Below are 25,000 nucleotides of genomic sequence, written 5' to 3'. Positions count from 1 at the left end.
AGGCCTCATAGCAGCAGCCTGTATTACCAGCTACTGGGAGGCTGAAGCAAGAGGATTGCTGAAGCCCAAGAGTTTGAAGTTACTGTGAGCTATGATGCCATGGTACTCTACCCAGGGTGATAGAGTGAGACTCTGTCTCAAAAGGAAAAAAGAAAAAAAGGCATTAAGGGCATGTTGGGTCTATAATAAGCCAAATGGGTTAGTTAAGTGTGTTTTTGTCTGAGCTAAATGAATAATGATCTGTTTTCATTTTTTCTGAGTAACTAATTATAAATCATGAAATGGTAAGAAGAAGGTCCAAAGAATTATTATAAAACTCCAGAAAATCAGAAGTTCAGCTCTAAGAAGATGAGAAATGAGACAGGGATCGTGTCAGTTGGTATCGGGGAGTTGGGCTCCAGAGCCATCAGACTGAATTTGACTCCTGCTCTACCACTTGTAAACTGTATGAATGGAGCAAGTTACTTATTTCCTTAACTTTCAGACAAGATTATTAATACTTCCAGTTATTAAGAGAACCTATTTCCTAAGGACATTATGAGAAACAAAATAATATATACATAAGAACCAGCATGCAATAAATACAGACCATTATTGTTATCTCTAGTGAAGATGATGGATAATTCTGGAGATTCAAAAGCAACTGTTCTCAGTAACAACATATAAATTTTACTTCAATTTTTTTAGGGGGGCCCTATTCCCTGCTTCAAAGCAGCTTTAATACTACATTTGGATAAGGTAAAGAACTTTCTGAAGAATGTATAGAAAAGTTATTTCTTTTAATTCATTTCTTCCTTAAGTATATTTAACATTTTTAAATGGCCAGTTAGATTTTGGACTGGATGGTGCACAAGCAGCTACAGCATCTGTATTTCTGACCTAGGGATTTAAGGAGCCTATCATGATCCTTTTATTCAGTGCTTAAAGGTTAAGAAGTTGTAACATATAATTTTAATATAATTTCTCCCTCATGAATGTTTAATTTTTATACTTAAGTGTAAATAAAAAGAAAACCCAAATCATTAGATTAAAACACTACAGTTGTACTGTTAAAAAGTCTGATAACTACTAAATGAAAACATATTGGGAATGGAGAGGAAATATCATTCATTCTAGTAAACACTATCTGTAGCACTATAGTAAAAGGGCCCATCAACATTTCCATTATAAACTCCATTTTTTGTTGGTTACAGCATTGCTGGCACAGATTAATCAGTGCTAAACTAAAAATACATACATGTTTCTATAAGTTTTGCTGTTCCCAAAGAAGTAATCATTATAAACTTTAGGTGCTGGAAAAAAATTCCCCCTCAAGAACAATTACACACACACATACACACACACACAATTGCTATTTAATATTTAGGCTATCACTAATTTAAGCTTTTTCAACAATTTTAGGAGAAACCAGACATATAACCCCCAACAGTTTCTCTGTCTCTGCCATTGGTGTCCTTGCCTAGCTATTGCTATTCTCATTCCTGGCACCCCCCCCCCCATCACGTTGCATTAGCCTCTTACATCCCTTCCCTATTTTTCTTGCTACAACCTTCTGCCAACATGCCAAGAGAAATGCCCAGCAGTCTAGGCCACCATCTAGGCTCCACCCATTCCCCTTCAGGATATAGAAGCTTCAGTGGCACCAGGGTAGTGCTTAAAACTCAGAACTGCTCAACCTCTGGGAACCTAGGACTCAAGTCTAAAACACTATTCAGTATTACTAGTATTTATTTTTATTTTGAAGTAACAAGGTTATGTGGGCTTGTCTGACTTGTGGACACTTACAACAGTATTTCTTTTGGAAAATATATTCTGAATTCTATGTAGACCTCAAAACTCATTTAAAACTGAGTACAGGGATGCTGGCTCATGTCTATAATCCTAGTGGTATGGGAGAGTGAGGCAGGTAGATTGCCTGAGCTCAGGAGTTCAAGACCAGCCTAAGCAAGAGTGAGATCCTGTTTCTAAAACTAGCCAGGCATTATGGCGGGTGCCCATAGTCCCACCTACTCAGGAGGCTGAAGCAAGAGAATTGCTTGAGCCCAAGAGTTTTAGGCTGCTGTAAGCTATGACACCATGGCACTCTACCAAGGGCAACAAAGTAAGACTCTGTCTCAAAAAAACTCCAAACAAAACAAAACAAAAAAAGGTACAGAATTACCATATGATTCAGAAATTACAATCCTAGGTATATACACAAAAGAACTGAAAACAGGAATTCAAAGAGAAACTTGTACACAAATGTTCATAGTAGCCAAAAGGTAGAAAGAGACCAAATATTCATTAACAAGTCAGTAAATAAAATGTGGTATAAACATAGAATAGAATATTATTCAGTCATAAAAAGGAATGAAGTACTACTACGTGCTATAACATGAATGTACTTGGAAGACATTAAGTAAAAGAAGCCAAACACAAAAGGACAAATATGATTTGAGCCCACTTATATGAAATATCTATAATAAAACAAATTCATAAAGACAGAGAATAGAGGCTGGGCTTGATGACTCACACCTGTAATCCTAGTACTTTGGAAGGTTGAAGTGGGTGGTCTGCTTGAGTTCAGGAGTTCAAGTGAGAACCCTGTCTCTACAAAAATTTGAAAATTAGCTGGGTTTATGGTAAGTTCCTACAATCCCAGCTACCTGGGACTAAGCTGAGGCAATGAGGATTGCTTGAGCCCAAGAGTTTGAGGATGCTGTGAGCTGTGATGATGATGCCATGGCATTCAACCCCCAGGAATGCCAGAGTGACAGAGTGAGTGGGACTCTTTTTTAAAAAAAAAAAGGACAGAAAGTAGATGAGAGATTCCCAGGGGACTGAGTAGGAGGAAATGGGGGAGTTATTGCTTAATGAGCAAAGAATTAAGTTATTGCTTAATGTTTAGGATGATGAAAACTTTTGGAAATACATAGCAGTGATGATTGTACAACACTGTGAATGTTTTAAATACTATAGAATTGTACATTTTCAAATGGTTAATTTTATATTATGTGAATTTCAAATAAGTAAAAAGAAATTAGTCAGTATCTGCAAGAATATATAAACTGTAATAGCAGATAAAACATTCTTGTTTTATAAAGAAGTTGTACTTGGAAAAGAAGACCAAGTCAAGAGCCATAAAATCTAAAACCCCAGGTTCAATCCCTAACTCTGCCACTGCTAGTGAGGTCATCTTAAATGAGTTATTTCCCTTATTTGAGCTTTAGTTTCATCATATAAAGAATATGAATACTATCTGCTCTGTTCATTTCTAAAGCTGAGGATCCTCTAATACACCAGAATAAAGGTACTATTATAATAAATGAAAAGTTGGAATAAACTGGAACTCCTAAAGGAAAAGGAAAAATACATGCTTTCACTTTCTAAACCCATTATCCCTTCTTTCAGATACCAAGCGAGGCTTTAGGCAAACCTTAAAAACATTATGTGTGCTGGAGGAAGTTCAATATCATCTAGGGAGATGTTCAGAGCATGTCAAACTGGGGGACCAAGTCTGTTTTAGTCTGAATGCATTAAGCAGCCCCAATCAGGGTCAGATTCTATCCTGTGGAATAAGGAATAGAATAATCCCCCAAAGGATTTCAATATCAATCTGTAGCCTTGTCTTATAGATTATAAAGGATTTGTGGGACCATTTCAAAACTTTACTAGTGACATATAGGGTAGGAAGGAGAAATTGAGTCCATTTTGGTTAGAGCCCTCAGTAAACCAGGCTCCGCATGTTAAAAGAAGGAAAGGAAATACAATTTCTAGCTTTTTCACTAGTGGCACAAGGGATTCTTGTATAGTAATAATATCTACTTTATCCCAAACAATTGGGGAAGATAATTCATTCCATTTGTCAAAAACAAAAAAAGTTGTCTCTTCAGAGTATTTAAAGAAAATAAAGTTTGGCATGGTGGCTCATGGCCGAACTCCTAGTACTTTGGGAAGCTAAGTAAGGAGGATTCCTTCAGACTATGAGTTGAAGATCAGCCTGAGCAAGAAGATGCTGTCTACAAAAAATAGAAAAATTAGCTAGGCACGGTGGTACATGCCTGTAGTTCCAGCTATTTGAGAGACTGAGGCAGGAGGACTGCTTGAGGAGTTAGAGGTTGCAGTCAGCTATGACACTGCTACTACACTCCAGCCTGAGTGACAGAATGAGACCCTGTATAGAAGAAAAAAAAATTTTTTCTTTTTGAGACACAGTCTTGCTCTGTCTCCCTGGGTAGAGTGCAGTGACATCATTATAACTCACTGCAACTTCAAAATCCTGGGTTCAAGTGATCCTCCTGCCTCAGCCTTCTGAGTAGCTAGGACTATAGGCACACACCATCTCATCTGGCCAATTTTTCTATTTTTAGTGAGAAATAGTCAGACTCTTACTCAGGCTGGTCTTGACTTCCTGAGCTCAAGCAATCCAATCCTCCTGCGTCAGCCTCAGAGTGCTAGGATTATAGTCATAAGCCACTACACCCAGGTAGAAATAATTTTTAAATGCATTATAGAAATTATACTAATAATTTCATTTAAAATACTACATATAGCCACTCGGTGCCTGTAGCTCAGCAGCTAGGGTGCCAACCACATACACTGGAGTTGGTGAGTTCGAACCCAGCCCAGGGCAGCCAAACAACAATGACAACTACAACCAAAAAATAGCCAGGCATTGTGGTGGGCACCTGTAATCCCACCTACTTGGGAGGCTGAGAAAAGAGAATTGCTTAAACCCAAGAGTTTGAGGTTACCATGAGCTAGAATGCCATGGCACTCCACCAAGGGCAACATAGTGACACCTTCTCTCTCTCAAATAAAATAAAATAAAATAAAATACTATGTATAGCTAGTATAGCTAATATTTTCAAAAGCCCTTAGAAATCAAAGGAAAAAATGCAAATTATAAAAATATATCAGTTTATGGATCTATGCTAAAGTCACACAACTGCATATGTATAAGATCGAGCATGTATGTAACTTGTTAGGGGAACAATAAACATGGCCTAGGTAATCTGATATAGCAGGAAGTCCTGGTAATCTGAATTACTTAATATCTACTACATATCTAAATGACTTTGAGCATTTCCTATGCCTCTGTCTCCTCACCTATACAATAAGAGATATAGGGTCTGAAAAAAAGGTTTTGTCTTTTTTTTCGGTTATAAATTTTAAGCAATAGACACTTTTCTTCAAACGAACTCTTAAGCTCACTATTTCAAATAAATAAATTCAGAACCACTTTGTTTGAAGTAAGGTAAAGAATCTAGGTATCTGTATTCTTTCTGTTCCTTTATTGTCCTGGCAACTCCTGATGGCCTCTGAAGAAGCTATATGGCTCCATAGAACACGGTATGAAACTCAGTTAAAGCCTAAGGTTCCTTCTTGTTCTAATATGTTCTGATTTCACTAATCTATTCATTTTCAAATATCCCATATAAATGCTTATTTTTGGAGGAGTTCTTTTATTGTAAATATATTTTTGGAAAATAGAGAAGAAAAAGTTCAGGAAAGCTTTCCAATCCTAAATCATGCTAATCTACTTTATTTTAACACTGCCATAAAGTTAAAGCAATTAATTAGATTAAAGAAATAGATTTTCACACTTATTTTTTGACATTTTTTTCTCATACAACTTATACTTTGGTATGAATGATTTTAATTTATTTCTCATTTTTAAAGAAACACACACATACACACAGTTCTTTTCCAATAGATCACTGTGAACTTAGATCTATTCAATCACCATTGGCAATTAGCATTAAATGCCAATCCATCCTCTGTTTAGGAGCTAACTTGCTTCTTTAACCCATCTTTACAAATCTTGCTATATACCTTAATCCTTTCAAATGCAACTGTGACACAAAGTATTACAGACTTTTAAAAACCTGTTCTCTTGAAAAAAATTGTGGAGCATCAGTAACCAGATAGTATTCTCAAATTTCAGTGATCTAGTCCATGGAGCCATCCCCTATGCACAGTGCTCTGTTTCATGCAGTACATGGCTTTAGCTGGCCAAATCTTTTTTTTTCCCAATGAATCAGTAGAACAGTAAAGATCTTACTTTTTTTTTAAGCAGTGGCATATCAATGAGGCACAGATGTGTATTCCAACTCTGCATGGATGAGCACACTGTTCAATAGTGCTGGCTCACACGGTATCAGGGCAAGTTATCACTTCCCATGAAGGCACTCTTATCACCAGGGCCCAGAGAGGTAGCTGCAAATCGCAGCCTTTTTATTTTCAAGGCAGTTTTGCTGAACATTCAGGCTTCAAAGATTCACACTTCCAAAACTCTATAAGAGTTTGTGAACGCTCAATTTGCCAAAACTGTTTACAGTGTAATTGGGCACCGTACCTGTGTCCATGAGATAGCGAAGGCGCTTCTCCACCAGCGCGGCACGGGTGTCAATTTGCTTTTGCTCATTCTCTAGTGCTGCCAATTCTCCTACAACATACTGACTGGTGTCTTTGAACCCTTTCTGTTAACGAGAACAAACAGGAAGGGAAAAAAAAAATCACTTGTAAGTTGCATTTTTCCTTTCTACAAACACTTAGTAAAGCACTTACCTAGAGAACCAAATACACACTTAGTATCACCCTTAGCACTAAAAAGCAACTCCCTATGATTCAAAAAATTTTCATAGGTATTATGTATACCAAACTTTTGTAAATATTGAACATTTTAGCTGTTTAGTGTTATATTTATAATTTCACACCCAGATTTGTCAGATTTAAAAAGTTCACACTAAATTTAAAAAATTCTCTTTTGGGTTAAGTCAGAGTTATTTAAGCATAGACAAGGATAGAGAGAAGTTTTCCCTTGCTGATTACCAATTTAAACACCAATGGAACCTTTAATTCAAAAGTATAATATACAAAACTGGAGCTTTACTAAGAAATTGATCCTTAAAGTATCTATCCTGAGAGAATCAGAGATCGTTCTAATAAAAGTACAAAATTTTAAAGGTAAGTTTTCATAGTGACTATATTATTTTAAATACTTTAAACAGTTTTCCCTCCAGCTGGGTGTTATATTTTAACATGTTATTCTGTTGATGTATTACCAATTACTGTAGCAGCAAATTCTAACCTGACAGGTGGTTTCAAACCTCGCTACACAGGACCTGATGAAATCAGTATACTGATTTGGTTAATCTTCTGCTTAGCCAAATTTGGATTTCAATATGAAAATTTACTTTTTATAATCATCCATCCTTAGAAGTTTTATTTGAAATACTAGCTCTATTATAAAGAGCCAGTATAGCCTTAATCTTCCATTTATATTACAAATTTAAATTGTTACAGTAAGGGTTACTATTGGGAATATAGTTACAAAATGGATTAACTATAGTTCCATTTGGAATATCTGTTTACCTTTTTACATTTTGGGGACTAAGACCTAATCAGCTGAGAAATATTAAAGAACTACTTAAGTGATTACTCTCACCATCACTACTACAATCATAAGCATCTATAACATTATTTATTAAGTGAAATAAATGTTAACAATCTCCTATCAAATCTCTTCCCTACCTAGTAGCTTATTAATCTCTAAGAAGCTCTGAGGAATTATTTTTCCATTATACCTTAATTAAGAAACAAAATTAAGAATCACATTACTTATGATCATATTTTGGAATTCTCATGATCAATAAACATGTTTAACTATGTGTTTAACTTACAACCTTTTGAACTAGTAAATAATTTGTACTCACTTGTGAACTGAATTTATATTAACTTATTAAACTGATTATAGTAGTTGACAAATTTAAAGTTGAAATATTTTATGAAATCACACAACTAATAATTTCTAGGATAGTTTGATCAAAAGATCATTATATTTTAAAGATTCATATAAAATGGATAGTTTTCCATCTTAATATAAAATATAACAGAAAAATAATAACAGAATAAAAGCTAATGGTAACTTTAAAATCTGGAATAATCTGGTGAATGCTTTTTTAATCTATCTGCCAGATAGCAGAGCATTTTCAAAAGGGACTTTTTCCTTTTCTCATTCCCATACAGAGGGACAAAACAAATACAGCACTTTGTAAAGGCAATATGAACAACATAGGTATAAGAAAGCAAAACATAAACTTCATTGCTTTTACTAATTGGTTCAATTAAAAATGGTAACAAATTTCATAATCAGGTTTTCCTAGTTTGAGTACATAGTATACTCAAGTATTCTGTAACTTATATGTCATATCAAATACTTTATCAAGCTATATCAGTGAGCTATTCTTTTCCAGCTCATATTTTTCCACGCGTTCTAAAGTGAACAACTTAAAATGAGAAGCTTTTAGAACCCTAAGATGTAGTTGGTTACTCTAAGTGCACTTATATGGATTTTAAAATCTAGCAAAGACTATCTTAGCACTAAACACAAACAATGAAAATATTTAGATAAACTCTAGATAATACAAAAAATAGCACTATTGAAGAGAGCTATGCATCCAGACAAAAATTCAAGTTAAAACTTGTTCTTCCTGCTTCTGTCCCGCAGCTGTCCATCAAAAGCAGCTTTCTCCCTGCGGTCTATCAAATATTTCCCTCACAAATCAATTTTACACATGATCAGCCCATACCCCTACTGAGCTGAACCTCCCTGTTAATTAAGTGAAGAAATTACCATATATATTATATTAATGCAAACATCATTCAGCTAGTAATTCACGGCTGATCTGGATAATGGAAAGGTTGAACACCCATTAACCCAAGCCAACAAAATGGGTTGGCTGAGAAATTCTAGCAGGTCTCATGTGACTTTTCCCTCTAACTGCAGCTCTGCGGTATCTGCTATTGTAATAATTAAAATCCTCCCGGTAGATCAATACTGGAATCTCTTTATGGGAAGTGCCCTGATGGAAATGTCTCAAGGAAGCTGGGGCTGTGGAACTCTGAAAAATTCATTTTTTTTTATCTGACAATTATCACCACACTGCAGACTAATTCAACAGTGCACCCCTCTCACTCTGCTTTGAATGCACTGGAGATTGACATCTTAAAAAACCTAACATCTCATTTTAACAAATAAAGGCACTATTTCCACATACAGTTTGGAATTATCAGCAATCATGAAACCACACAAAAAATTAATATACATTAAGCACTTCATCTTCTGATGGCTTCCTCTGAGTTTCAGTTATCGCTGCCTTCTCCTCATTTCCTTTCTTTGTATCTTCCTGTATTGATCTCTGCCTTTTCATCTCTTAAAAAAAGGGGAAAGACATGTAAAATTATTATAAAGCTTGATATTTGTATATTGAAATGTGGATTTACATTATCAGTATATATACACACACATATACATACATATATATTTAAATACTATTAAATTATAAAATAGGAAACATTTTAAAATTATTCCTACCTGGTCTATTCTCAACATATTGACTGAAAGACTGAAGTTGGGTTTTTCTGACTGTAGAATCCTTGCTGAAAACAACAGGATTTCTAAAACGTTCTGTTGCTTTTTGTAGTCTCTCAGTTCGGAGATCTTCTGTGCCATTCTAAAAGTAAAACAACACACAGTAAGAGAGTCCTGATCTCTGGAAACATGAAATTACATGTTAGTAAGGCACCTTATAATGATTTAGGATAATACTGATTAGCAACTTTTTGAAAGAAAAAGGATTTTAAAGCACTCTAAATAGCTCACCTGCAAGTTCTGTTGCCTGTAATCAAAAACTTTGGGAAATATGGTTTAAACCCTTGATAACTTTGATAGCTTTTGTGTCTTTCCCCAGTGATACATATCATTTAAAAGCCAAGTTATCTCCTATTCCTCCCACTATCCTGCCCCATCAAGTTGTACAGTCCCACAGACTTGTATGACAAGAAGAACTAGTTTCTAATTTTATGCCCATTGAGATAAACTACTAATGCTGGATGAAGGCTAAAAGGTAGGATTATAATACTACCCCACTGAACTGAATTTCATCAGCTATAACTTTCCAAAGCCAGATTTGTAAGTAAGCCCTTTACAGCTAAGGAAACTACAATTATCTTTCCCAGAGCTTCCTATGTTAATACTGGTAACAAATTCAAATGGTTCTATCAACAAGAAATATCCCAGAAGACTGAACCACTGCAGTGTGTGGAAGCTGCAGATACCGAGGTGCTGTGTACCAAACAAATATTTCATTTTATACCTAATCTTTTATTATTTTTATTAAGTGTTTTGAAAGTAAATAGGGAAAGGCTAAGATGCATGACTAATAGCTAAGCCTGCTGAATGCTGAAACTGGTTATCAAAAGCTACCAAGACTTTGCCCTTCCTCTGCATTGAGACAATCAGTAATGAGGGAGCCCTCCAATGGCCTATTCTCTAGCCTCAAGGAGGCCTGGGATACAGAATCCTCAAGGGAAGGTAACAGTTTATCCTTTTCCACAAACACAGAATGCCTCATTTATAAATGTGTAAACTGCATTTTATTAAAAAAATAAAAACCCAAATCAATGCTGAAAGCTTTAGGAGAACAGATGGACTCTATATATTCTTTATAAACACCATTTTCAAAATCTTAACTGAAAGGGTTCATACAAAGGCAAGCTGCTTAAAGCACACCTTTTGCTGGAATAACTTTAAAAATTACTACTTAAAAGCTTTTAGAAAAACAAAACCGATTTCAGCTACACAGATGATTAAATAAACCATAATAAAAATATTTCTATTTTAATTTTTTAAAAAGTTATCTAATATATTTACTATTAATATCATGCTTATAATATCCTAGTCCTACAGTTAGGATCAAAACAATTTTGGCTTTTTTTTTTCCTGTGAAAAGTATGAGTGCTACCTGTATATTAACTATCCAATAGTCTAAAACGCAAGTATTTTCCTAAAATAAACAAACATGGATAAATTTTTTTAGGCCTGGCAACATGCTAAAATATCAGTGCGATTAGCTAGCAAATCCCATCTTAAGAAACCTTTTTATGACTAGGGACTTCTGCCACTTTACAAATGTATTCCTCTAAACCCACTAATTCAGTTAGCCTTTTCAATCCATTGTATTATTCTTAGGCCAGCTTCATTCTGCATTAAATCCACTGCAGAAAGCTAAATTGAACGCAAAAAATCAGACCTGATCCAGCCTTCCTTTTGTTCAAAGATAGAGACCAAAAGTCCTCTGGTGCTGCCACACACTTTCATCACCAATTTATAGAAACTGACAATATACGGGAAAAGCAATGAAAGTCATTGTTTTGGGACTTCAAAGCATCTCTATGTCAGGGGAAGGAAATCCTTTCAGTCAGCAAGGCAGTCCCCATAGTCCGCAGGTGGGTGAAAAGTTATACAGGACTGGAAGTGCCCTTAAGCTACAGAAATATTAATGATACACTGTGAGGAAAAGGAGAGAAACACATGGGTGGGGATAATATAATCTAATAATAACAATATTCTTACAATGTGTCATTCTGACTAAAATGCTATGTGAGGTAAGATACAAAGACGCCAAAACACATGCAGGTATCTTAAACATTTATATTAAATCATCCACCCATCTTCAGATGTAATAATTCTTATAAACAACATAAATTTTAGTTCATTTAGAGCAGTGATTTTCAACTGGTGTGACACAGCATAATGATGTGCCGTGAGAGGATCTTTGGTGTGCTGTAAAATTTTTAAAGATCATTAAATTATTTTCAAAAGATGTTCAAAGCACAATAAGCATATTCTTTTTCTTTTTAACTCTTTTTTTTTGATCAACATAATTTAAGTGTGCTGTGGGACAGGTTCAAATGTGAGATTAAAAAAGTTGAAAAATATTGATCTAGAGGTTGAGGATGATGGAAAAATATGCTAGAATTCTTTTAGCAATATTCTGCATAGCAATATATATATACATATAGAATTCAAAAATAGTTTCTGTATAACCTCTACTTTTATTCAAAATAGGAATTTAAAATAGCTTCCCTGAAAGATAGTACATAAACACTGATTATCATAATGATATTTGATTTACTGTCTGTTTAATAAAACCTTAATTTTACTGTGAAGAACTTGGTAAGAAATTATTTTAAGGATTATAAAGTGCCAGTGGAAACTAGAATTCATAAATACTTAGCCAAATGTTTAATAAGTAAAATTTACCTTAATATCTTGCTCTGAGATCTCAGTTACAGCTTTCTGGGCAGCACCAGGGAGTGAATTTGCCACCTGTGGCTGAGCTTCTAGGAGCTTCTTCAACTTCAAGTCAACGAACTTACTGTTTTGTTCTGTTAAATATGTAAATACCATGAATAACCAAGTGAGATGCATTTAGATATGTAGGTTATTAGGTTATCAATTTTAGGTGACATTATAAAAATATTACTATATTTTAAAAGGAAGTAGAAAAGGACGTTAGGGTTACGAAGTAACTTTTCAGATTAGACACTTGCAGAACTCTCTCTCTCTGCACACACATATATGTGTATATATAAAATTTCCCTCCAAAACCATTCCCTTTAAAAAATAGTCTACATACCTAAAGATAACTCAGTTATAACTATAGTTAATGGTAGCTATGCTTACCTGAAAATCTAAGCCTATATGTGATATACAGATTTATATAAGTACTACATAGGTTTTTATTACTATATAATAAAACAAGTTATCAACAAACTCATTGAATTATTTTATAATTTCAATCTTTTAGCATATTAAACTTACAAATATAATGCCATATTAAAACAAAAGCTAACATGATCTCAGGCAGTCTTGTATATGTACATAATGTTAGAATCCAATGTTTATGTGTATTCACATGTACTCAGTATTGAAACAGGCTGTATGTTTAAAAATACCTCCTGTTTAGATGGCAGAAATATAATATAGATTATCACATTTTTAGAATGTCTTGAATATGAATAGAAATTTAAAATAAAATAGGTCTATAACTTTTAAAATAAACATTTTCAAATTTATTTTTAGCAAGCAGATTAATCTTTAATAATAAAATATTTCAGAAATGAGTGGAAATACAATTATTTTTAGTTAAACTCACACAAATCAACTTTTTAATAAAATGGTTACAATAGACTTGGCCACCATTTGGTGAATTATATTCTTCATAAAGATTAATAACTTTTCTAATTATAACTCTTAATAAATGCTATTATCATTACTTTTATGTAAATTGGTCAGTTTATATTGCCAAGCTTCTCTTTAAACAGTATCTGATGAACTATGGTCAAATCAAGATAGAGATAAAACAATTTATTATTAAAACATTATGACTTTTATATACATATTAAAAAAAGAATTTTGGGAAAAATAAAGCCAGGATAATAATCAGAATATATTTTACATGCTTCTAGATTCCATTTGCTTTTCTATTATTGTCACAAAATAAACTCAAATCTGAATTGGGAAATCTCTCTACTCACATGCCCATACTTACTGACATGCTTGAAAGGTATAAACAATTTATTAGTTAACTCTACACAGGAAGACAGATGTATTTCCTTTTTAGGCATATGCAAAGTGGGAAGTTTGTTAAAATGATACTAGTCAAGCCTGTTAGGATTAAAATCAACCAATCTTCAAAATTTTCCGACAAAGTTGCTTTAGCTGAAACTGGAAAAATTCCCCTTACTTTACCTAAGGAATGTAATTTTTCCTTTCTTTATAAACTATTGTAAAATTAGGATAACACTTATTGTCATTGATTATATACTTCAATAAATTGAATGTTAAGGCTTCAATTCTGTATTTGTGGATGTTCTCAACAATATAGGATTTTATTGGTTTCTGATAGAGCCTTTGATGGTGGTTGTGGGGTATGGTGTATGTGTGTATGCAAGGCAGTAAGCAACAACAAAAATCTTTTCAAAAAGGAAAACTAAACATACTCAAGTGCTATAGTATTTAAACAGAAAGATGTAAAACATAGTTCTAATTTCTGGTTAAACATTTAAAAATTTTCCTTCAATATCAGCATTCTCTTAAGACTTGCACAGTTATACACATACACACACACATATTTATATATATAATATATATAATATCTTTTTTTTTTTTTTTTTTTTGCAGTTTTTGGCCACGACTGGGTTTGAACCCGCCACCTCTGGCATATTGAACAGGCACCCTACTCCTTCGAGCCACAGGTGCTGCCCATAATATCTTTTTAATAATTAGCCGAATTTAAGATATAGGACTTGCACAATATAAATTCATTGACCTCCGTGTAGCAACAGTATAATTTAATACTGGGTATGAAGGAACTACCAACAAAAGAACATGGGTTTTTGTGGGTGATCCTTATAATCGGGAAGACCCCGATCAACTGTTTCTTTGAGAAGTAATAGCATGATTTCAGACAGAGGAGGAAAGAAAGCAGGTTAGCACTACAGTCGCATGCCAGGGATAAGATAAAGGATTCCTGCTCTCACCATCTTCGTTTTTTTTATAGGGAAAGATAAATATAAGGGACTTTGCCTCCTTAAATCTAAAGAGATCACCTAAGACTTTTTATTGCTATAAGAATTCAATTCAATGAGCCTTTATGGAACCCTTTCTGTATATAAAGCTTTGGATTGCTACTTGTTGCTGGCTTATATACGCATATAGAACACTCATGTATTAAAAACCACTAGAGAATATCTTTATATTTTAAATAAGAACTTGAAAAAGTCGATTGCCAGTGTGATTTATTGATATAAAATTAATAGTACTCTATATAAGTAGTCTTCGAAGTGTCATATTGTGGCCAGGTGCAGTGGCTCATGCCTATAATCCCAGCACTCTGGGAGGCCAAGGCAGGAGGATCACTTGAACTCAGGAGTCTGAGACCACCCTGAACAAGAGCAAGACCCTGTCTCTACTAAAAAATATAGAAAAATTGGCTGAGCATTGTGGCAGGTGCCTGTAGTCACCTGAGGCAGAAGGATCGCTTGAACCTAGGAGTTTGAGGTTCCTGTGAGCTAAGATGATGCCATGTCACTCTAACCTGGGCAACAAAGTGAGTCTCTGTCTCAAAAAAAAAAAAAGCAAGGGTCTTCTTCTTGTCATCAGTTAAATATGCATAAAATGATTAGCATAATATTTAAAGCAAGCACAAAATTTGCAAAATAATATTACAACTAAGGCTATCAATTCTAAACTAAGTCAGAAAATCTGATTCATGGTTTATGTTTTACCTTTTTTTTTTTTTTTTGAGACAGAGTCTCACTTTGTCTCCCTCAGCAGAATGCTGTGGCATCATCCTAGTTCACACAACCTTTAACTTCTGAGCTGCTTCAGCCTCTCTAGTACCTGGGACTACCTGCACCTACTGCAATACCTGGCTATATTTTAGAGACAGGGCCTGGCTCTTGCTCAGGCTGGTGTTGAACTCCTGAGCTTAAGCAATCCACCCAACCTTGGCCTCCTTTGGTGCCTGACCTTGATTTGTGGTTTAGACTAAGGTGACCAGACGTCCCGTTTTTGGAGGGACAGTCCCAATTTTTAACAATTTGTCCCGCCTCCTGCGACGTTTTAAAAAAGTCCTGATTTTTGGAAAGAATGCATGACAAGCTAGGGAACAGCGAGAGAATGGGAAGGGAATATACAGTTTTCAGCTGCTGAAAAGGTTAACAGAACTCCATTTGGGAATGAAGAGGTTAATGTAACTTCATTTGGAAATGAAAAGGCTAATGTAAACTCCTTATTGCCCTCCTGGGCAAGGTATCAGAAGGAGACTGGCTCCCTCACTTGCTTCTAGGCAAGGACAATTAGCTGAGAAGGAGCCAAACTGTCTGGAACAAACAAGTAGCCCCCCCTCTCTAGAGTAAGGTAACCAGACTTCCCGCTTTTTAACAATTTGTCCTGTGTCCTGAGGCGTTTAAAAAAAGTCCCGATTTTGGAAAGAATGCATGATGAGCTAGGGAACACGGGAGAACAGGAAGGGAATATACGGTTATCAGCTGCCATGTGGCTATGTCGCCAGGATATGCATTTTATATTATTTTTGTTAATTTTATAATGTTAAACTTTAATTATAACAAATAATTGTTGAGAATTGATTATCGAGAACTGCTTATCAAAGTTTGCATTGTTGATAGGCCCTGCTCCCCAGGCTCCTCCCCTCCCCCCATGGTGTCCTGCTTTACCAATGTTAAAATCTGGTCACCTTAGTTTAGACCTACATTTGGAGTATTCCATAGGCACTCCATACTTTACAAAATCACATCAAAATATTTAAGGTGATAAAGCAACCAATTAGTGATCTAAGTGCATCCAAGTTGCTGCATATAAAATACAATAGTGAAACTTCACAAACCCCAATTCCTATTCCAATGTAATTAAAATTTTAACATTTAACCTAAAACATTCATTTAATATCAAATAATTGATGGAAGGCGGATTTAACTAAATGATTTGTTAGAGTGTAAGATATAATAAAACTACAAAAATAACTTATTGTTGATGAGATAATAAAAGTATAACCATAAATTATGCCATGCAGCAGGACACAAAACATTTATAATTTGAAATTACCGGGAGTATCAAGGTCATTTTCTAAGTTAGTAAGTTCATCTCCACCTCCTACAACAAAGCCTTCAGGAATCTCCTCGTTAGTATCTATCTCAATATTATCATTTTCATCTGTAGGAACATGTAGCAATAATGTTAGTATATTATTGATATTTTATATCATTTGTTCAAAACACTAAAGAAGAAAAACCAGTATTTTAACGACGGTTATTCAAATCAAGTCTGACATAGATAAGCAAGGTAAGAAATCAGTTTTATGTCACTTTTTCATTACCGAATTACTGTTTATATTTTACATTCATATGTCAAAGATGAATTATCACATCAAAGCAAATGCAAAGGTTTTGACAATTTGCCACACACTGTCCCTGAATCTCTGAGTTCAATGAGTCCCTATATTTCAAAATATAATCTATTAAGAATCTCTAATAACGGCACACAAAAAGAAAGTTGGTTTGGAGACAAAGTCATTAAATAATATTTCTAAATTTCATATTTTTACCATTACTAGACATAAATGTGTAAAGAAATACAGCATTCCTTATAAACTGACAGCTATGTTGAACACATATCCTTGACCCTCCACCCCCAATTGGTTTGTGACTGTCATTTTTATGAGGACTCAAGTGCTTTTGCACTATTAATTAAATATTTCATAACAGCATATGGATACATTAAGAGTGAGGCTAGAATGACAGTACCTTTACCCAGTGGAAGTTTCAGAAATAATAAGATACGTTTGAAATACATAAAGCTGGGAAAATTATTACTCAAAGTTAAATACATAGGAATGAGGAATACTTACACTATTTTTTATATCCCTAGGAAAATGTTTTAGGTCATAATTAATTAATGGATTCAAATTTTTGACATTAAAGATTTCTAATATATACTTTCTCTCTACAAATCCTTGAGATGGAATTGGTTATTTTGAATTCTACTCATTTGAAAAGAAATTTCAACCATTTGATTTGCCTATTAGAAGTTTAGCTTTAAATTTTGTTGTTGACAGGCAATGTATCTTTTGGAGAAATAGCTGTGTAGCCCTGGAAGTTGAAGAGTTGGTAGGAATACTCCTACCACTCTGTAATGCATTCCTTTATTGGGCAACTTTTGTGAGGCACTCCAAAGATTCTCCAATCGAGAAATTCTAAAATGCTCTAGTTTTGGCTTGATGCCTCAACACGTGTCCCTTTCTGAAACTTTACATCTTTAGGTCTGATTTAGATAAATACTTACAGTGAGCATTAATATTGATAATAATAATTTACATTTATTGAGTGCTTCCCATCTACCATGAAAGACAGTTAGAAGAAAACAATAAATAAATTAAGACTGAGAAATGCTCTCCTTGGGAGGAAAAAGCATAAATATAGAAACATTGTCAAAAGCTTTCAAACAAATAGCTAAGGGATTACTGGCTACATTATTTAAGTACAATCAGTTGGGAAATCTTATCAACTATGTTTAGCACAACTATTTGACTAATTTCATAAAAGTGAGCATCTTCAACTTCACTGTCCTCATAAATTCTCCTCAAACAATTTTGCAGTTTAACAAATTTAATTAACACATATTTCCTGAGTGCTACAGAAGGTGTTCAGAACACTTCTTCATTATTCTGTGTTATTCTGAGACATTTTACTATTAATAGTTTTTAGAGACTTAGTGTAGTATTTTGTTGCTGCCAATTAGCCTCCACTGATTATTACTGATATATCTAGAATGAACGTACAAAATTCAACATTCATTATTTAAGAAACTTCTACTGTGTGCTATCTAGGCAATCTTCAAAACACTGTGCTAGATGCTGAAGAAATACAAACTTGTATAAGACATTTGTTCTGCCTTAGAAATGTACACTGAAATAACGATAATATCATGCAGGATGAGTGTTATATGGTAAAATATGGTACAGATCAAATCCAAAAGATAAAAAGATTACTCTTTGCCAGTGACACCTGGAATTCTTTCTTGGAATCATTAACTTTTAAATGAGGCCTTGAAAAATGTATAGAATTAACAGAGGTACAATTGAGGGGAGGGCATTAAAGATATGAAAGCAGGAATGGGCAGGTTATGTTTAGAGAATGTTGTAAGGTCATATTTGGCTGAAGCATACTTAAAGAGAAATAATAGGAGGTAAAATTTGAAAGGCAAAACTATGGAGAGCCTTGAAGGGCAGAATGCAAGGTTTAATTTTACCTAGTAGGAATGGAGAGATATTGGTACTCTAACAAGATAAGCATTGTTGGCTGGGCTCAACGGCTCACACTTGTAATCCTAGTACTCTGGGAGGCCGAGGTGGGTAAACTGCCTGAGCTCGGAAGTTCAAGACCAAACTGAGCAAAAGTGAGACTCCATCTCTACTAAGAATAGAAAAGCTAGCTGGGCTGGGTGTTATGGCAGCCACCTGTAATACCAGCTACTCAGGAGGCTGAGACGAGAGATCTCTTGAGCCCAATAGTTTCAGGTTGCTGCTATGAACTATGATGCCATGGTATTCTATCCAGGGTGACAGAGAGATTCTGCCTCAAAAAAAAGAAAAAAAGATAAACACTGTGTTTTAGAAAATTAATAGTAGTCTCTATAAGCAGTTTGTAACCAAAGTGTCTAATTGTAATCACTTGTGAGGTATAGGCACTGAGGCATCTGTCTTTCACAAATTAGAGCTTCAATATTATTTCTATAATATCATTTTTGCTTTCATTCTGTTATCCTTTTTTTTTTTCTGTTGTTGCAGTTTTGGGCCAGGGCCAGGTTTGAACCCACCACTTCCAATATATGAGGCGGCACTCCTTGAGCCATAGGCGCCACCCCTCTTATGCTTTCTTATGTGAAAGAAAAAGTAGTCTCAAGATTGTACATAAGAGTACACAATCCATCATCCTTCATGTAACATTGTTGCTCTAGATGCTGAACTGGAAAACAGAAAGACAGGAGGCAGGAAATCCAGGTTGGAGATTCTTAGAATCCCTAAGTAAGCAGTATGAAGAGTCTAACATAGGAGCAAAGAATTCGGAGCGAGTGTAACATAACTTGAAGGGATATTGAAATTAATTTTCTAGGCTGAGTACTAGAATGATGGCATTGCTATGAAAAAAAAAAGTCTGGAAATATGGTCATATATGGATTCTTTCAGGTTCCATAGAGATGCATAAAACTATACCTCCTTTCATTAACCACCATACAGTGCCAGGTTCCTGGATGACGATAAATGGGTGCTATTTATTTTTACTTCCAAGCTAAATAAAATATCTACTCTACCACTCACCAGTAGTGCTTGAGTAGTTAATGTAATGTTCATACATATATTACTAATCTCAGATAAAAAAATTACTGTTTAGGAAGGAAAGAGTAAAAGTTTATCTCCTACATAGCTATAGCTCAGGTTTTACTTTCTTTCCTTTCATGACTTCAGTTTTATGATGAACCTTGAATGCTTTTCAACAGTTAATGTTACATATTTCCTAACACCTCTGGAAATGCTCTAACTGCAGAACTAACAAATATGTGGGCCTGGTGCAGCGGCTCTCACCTGTAATCCCAGTACTCTGGGAGGCCAAGGCAGGAAGATCACTTGAGCTAGGAGATTAAGTCCAGCCTGAGCAACATAGTGAGACCTTCATGTTTACAAAAAGAAGAAAAAAAATTTAGCCAGGCATGGTGGCACATGTCTACAATCCTGGCTACTTTTGAGGCCAAGGGAGGAAGATGCCTTGAGCATGGGAGTTTGAGGCTGCAGTAGACTATGATCAGGTCACTGTGTTCCAGCCTAGATAACAGAGCAAGACTCTGTATCTTAAAAAAAACAAAAAAGTGTATGGGAATGTGTATGTGCACACATGTGTATATCTGTTTAAAGATACTACATATTCATATATATAGCTGTTTTTATGGTTAATGCCTGAAAAACCCAGTAGTTGAGCTGAGCAGAATATAAACTGTACACTCATTATACAACAGAAGTTGGTTTGCAAGTACACCATGTGCTATGTGTGCAGGAAATGGTATCAATGAAAGGAGATTAGATATGCACTGAATGTGAAAATGCATTCCAGTTGATACTGCATAGCATTATAAGCAAAATAGGAATCCCAATAGTAGCACAGCAATAAGGCTAGTCTTCCATTTTTCATTTATAGGGAAATTGAATGATACTAAGATAAATGGTGATGGTAAAAAAAATAAGAGAGAGAGAATATATCTGCAATTTTGAAAAAAGAAAATGAGGTTATTATTAAAATAATCAGAAAAAACTTCTTAATTATATTATAATTTTCAAGATTCTCAGCAAAGGTCCTCATAAAATTTATAACTTTTAAAGTTATTTTATAAAAATCAAACAAAAGATAGAGAACAATATAAACGTTATATTAATATAAGCTAAAAAGGAAAACTATTTAAAGTCTGTACAATTTTATTTCAGCTGAACAAATTTAGATAATTATATTGCCATAACTGAAATATTAGGACCATGTACATATACAGACATCCTCATGGACAAAATTTCAAAAATCCATTTTTACCTGGGTGCACAGGCATGAATCTTTAATCCTAGCCACTCAGGAAGCTGAAGCAGTAGGATTACTTCAGCCCAGGAGTTCAAGACCAGCTTGGCAATACAGGGAGATCCCAGCTCAATAAACAACCAAATAATAATAATAAAACTACACATACTTTCTTTGTTCATTTGAAATGCAAAACAAAGTACACTACTCTATCTAAATCAAACAAAGAAAGGTAAAAATATCAGTTTTCAGTGAAAAGATCTACTCTAACTCAAATCAAAGTGCTAAGCTATGGAATAAATATATACATAAAAATATAAAGTGTAACACATAAAATCTATATCATATATACCATATAATACATGATATATGAATATATAATGTATATAACATGTTATGTGTTATAGAATATATAGGAATTACAAAATCATCTTAAGACAAAGTAGCTACTTCTCTTGCAAATGTGTCTATAGACTATTAATTAAAGTATAACATTTATTTAACTAAAATAAAACCTTCATAAATTTCCAAAGCAGAAATTTGGGCTATATTTCCTGACCAAATACCATATAACTAAAAACAAAAACACTAAACCTGTTCCCATAAAATGTGTGTACCTTGACAGGTAAGATCTGTTCAATGAAATAAACCCACAAGTTCGTTACATATGATGATTTAAAATGAGGCTATCATAGGTCTGTAACTACAAAATGATGCAAGAATTGAAAAACATGTGCAATATAGCATCTGATTTTATATTAACGATTTTCTCATAAGCCCTACAAGTATGTCAAATGGAGGATAAGTAAAAGCTAGGTGAGAGCTCCTAGGATGGGTGTGATTCTGCTATGTACATAAAAATTAAGCTATTTCTAATTGCAATAGGATGCAAGTGGGCTGCTTGAATACTTGGTTATACTTGACCTACAGTACCCTGCATGTATCTTTTGTGGCCTCCATGAAGCTGAAGACATCTCATCTCAAACTTAGTAAGTTTCTTTTCCTCACTGAGGTTGGTAAGCTTTTTCAAATGAGTTCAGGCAAGATTGAGTGATGATCATGTTCAACACATTCCCCAGGCCGCGCATCCACTTTATGATGTCATCTCTTCACTACCGTCATCTCTTTTTTTGTCACTCTCAACTACTGCTTCTAAAATCTTCCTACAGTAGTGTTCCAAATAAGCCAGTTTCAAAATATTTCTCTCTTCCTTTCAGACTACTCCATAGCAAAACTACTTTTTTTCAGACCTGATGTTTCCTATTAGACATTGTTAGAGTGGACTCAAATTTGTTAATTCTTTCTCCTCACCTATCAACCCTGCCAGGGTCATTTTCACTTAGAAAATAGATTCTTGAGAACTCAAAGTGAGTTTTGATTTTGCTGTACAAGGGTCAGCAAAGTACAGTCCTGGGGCAAAATCCAGCCTACCACCTTTTGGAATAAATAACAGCTACATTCATTGATTCACATGGTGTTCAATACTGCTTTTTGGCTACATGGGCAGAGTAGTTGGTACAGAGACCATATGGGCTACAAAGCCTATTTACTCTGGCCTTTTCTAGGATGTTTGCTAAATCTTGGCCTAGCATAGTGGCTGGCACTGTTTAAGAGATAAATGAGTATGTATGAACAGTTGAACTTCAAGCAGGAATTTTACCATCTCTCTCATTCTAAAGCTTTCTTTCTTTTAGTTTCAATAGCTGTCGCTTAGACCTTGAAGACTAAGGCCTATATCCCTTTATAAAGATAGGCCAAGACCTACCACTGAGGATAAGGCATAGGCCTACTCCACTTACCTTACTTAGGTCAACCTTAGCTCTAAGAGCCTACCATACAGCCGGATGCAGTGGCTCATGCCTGTAATCCTAGCACTCTGGGAGGCCAAGTCAGGTGGATTGTTTGAGCTCAGGAGTTTGTGACCAGCCTAAGCTAGAGCAAGACCCTATCTCTACTAAAAGTAGAAAAACCTAGCTGGGTGCTGCAGCAGATGCCTCTAGTCCCAGCTAATTACTTGGGAGGCTGAGGCAAGAGATTGCATAAGCCCAAGAGTTTAAGGTTGCTGTGAGCTGTGACACCATGGCACTCTTGACACTCTACCCAAGGTGACAGAGTAAGACTCTGTCTCAAAATAAAATAAAATAAAAAGAGTCTACCATCTGCTATGCAGCTGTGTCTAACATTCAAGGTATGCTGTATCCTCTCACCAGGTAGAAGTGGACCCGGGTCACTTTGGTATCCTCAGGGAATAGGGAACCTGACTCTTCAGCAGATTCTTACAAATCTGTCAAACTCTCTCCCTTCTTCATTTCACCTTCCCTGTTGTCTGAATTTTCTTGCCAGCTCCACAGATCCAATCCTCACTTGTTCTTTTTTTTTTTTTTTTTTTTTACTTTGTCTACTTTACTTACTTTGCTGAATGATACCAAATTCAAGTCTTCACTTTTCCTCCTTACCAAGTAGGAAACATTCTTTGGGTGGTAACACTGACAAAATCTCTTTGCTTTCCTGGTTTAGCTTCAACTGGGGCTGAATTATAAAGATAGGATCGACTACATAGCTGACCCATCCCACATCATTAATTAAAGATTTTTAATTATTAGCCTTCCTAGAGTTTACAACTCATTCAGCATTGTTATCTGCTCACCCGTGGGGAAAAAAAAAAGACACTGGATGTTTTTCCATCTTATTATTACTTATTTTCCTATATAGCTTTATGTACCACAGAAAGGTAGCATTAGTAGCTCAGGACAGTCTTTTTGGAAGATAAAGAATATGGGCTTTTTTTTCTCTATCATTCAGAGACAAAGAAGGAAAGGATTTATAAAACTTACTTAGAATATGTGGAGGTTTTTTGTTTGTTTGTTTGTTCTTTGTTTATTTATTGAGATGGTATCTCTCTGTGCCACCCAGGCTGGAGTGCAATGGCCTGATCATAGTGTACTGTAACCTCAAACTCTTGGGCTCAAGAGATCCTCTTGCCTCAGTCTTCCAAGAAGCTGGGAGAGTGCATTTCCACTACTAGCTAATTTTTTAAAAAAATTTTTTTGTAGAGATTGGGTCTCACTATGTTGCCCTAGCTGGTCTGGAACTCTTAGCTTCAAGTAAGTATCCTGCCTTGGCCTCCCAAAGTGCTGAGATTAAAAGTGTGAGCTACTGAGGCTGGACAATATTTGGAGTTTTTATGATAAGGGAAACATTTTATTATTAATGAAAAATAAAAGCAAAGTGCCACAGCATTATATAAATGTAGCTGTGAACAGTTACTGATATTACTATCAAACTACAGTAGAAAGTTAAAAAAATGTAGAAATGTAGAAATTGTAAAAAAAAAAAAAAATCTTGAATGACAGGAGTTGAAAAGGTAAAATGAGGGATTATAAATATTCTGAGAAGACCAGAGGGATAGATACAGAGCTGTTTGGGAAAGAAGCTTTTAAATTTATGGGATGGAGTATTAGATGCTTAGGCACTAAGAATTCTCTACAATGATAAAATTTATAAGGAACCAATTAAAAATAGCTAATAATTTTGAATTTACTTTGAAGAAACTCACCTCTGACCTAGAAATAGCTTACCTTTATTTGAGCCCTCTAAGGTCTTACTCAAGTCCTTAGTTGCCTATACTTCAGAATAGTGTTCTAAGATTAACTCAGGACAAGTACTTGATATGTTTTAGTAGATAAATAGGTTATATACCTTTGAAATAAAAAGCCCACAGGCTCCGTGAATATACTTCTCTTGGGTGAAAATGTAAAAAGTTCCAAATTAAATATGTCCAAAGAGAGCATTGAGAGGCAAAATTAGAATTCTCTTTAATTATGTATATAGTCCTTGCCCCAGCAACAAGTTTAGAATAATCTCTGCAAGCCAGGCATGGTGGCTCATGTCTGTAATCCTAGCAAGTAGGAAGGCTGAGGTGGGAGGGTCAGTCACATAAGGCCAAGAGTTTAAGACCAGATTGGGCAACATATTGAGAACCCATCTCTACAAAAATAAGAAGAAAATTAGCCAGGTATGGTTGCAGCCAGGTCTG

At 34.9% G+C, this 25,000-nt stretch overlaps 1 protein-coding gene across 3 annotated transcripts in view; it reads right to left on the bottom strand.

The window, feature by feature from the left end:
* Positions 1 to 25,000, bottom strand: part of EHBP1 (EH domain binding protein 1) — a 381,725-nt gene that overhangs the window by 49,066 nt on the left and 307,659 nt on the right. For 2 of the 3 annotated variants that reach the window (XM_003787948.3, XM_023512117.1), the window contains exons 16-19: positions 12,089 to 12,213; positions 9,359 to 9,497; positions 9,090 to 9,196; positions 6,338 to 6,461 (exon numbers count right to left, since the gene is read on the bottom strand). In XM_003787948.3, coding sequence (XP_003787996.1) covers positions 6,338 to 6,461; positions 9,090 to 9,196; positions 9,359 to 9,497; positions 12,089 to 12,213 — 495 coding nt within the window. Of the gene's footprint in view, positions 1 to 6,337; positions 6,462 to 9,089; positions 9,197 to 9,358; positions 9,498 to 12,088; positions 12,214 to 16,456; positions 16,565 to 25,000 lie in introns of all 3 variants that reach the window. The other variant, XM_003787947.3, reaches the window with a different exon arrangement.

The sequence above is a fragment of the Otolemur garnettii genome, unplaced genomic scaffold (assembly GCF_000181295.1).
Source record: "Otolemur garnettii isolate 467f Iridium unplaced genomic scaffold, OtoGar3 scaffold00024, whole genome shotgun sequence".
NCBI lineage: Eukaryota > Metazoa > Chordata > Mammalia > Primates > Galagidae > Otolemur > Otolemur garnettii.
The sequence above is the reverse complement of the archived record's forward strand: the minus strand, read 5'-3'. Positions and strand labels throughout refer to the sequence as shown.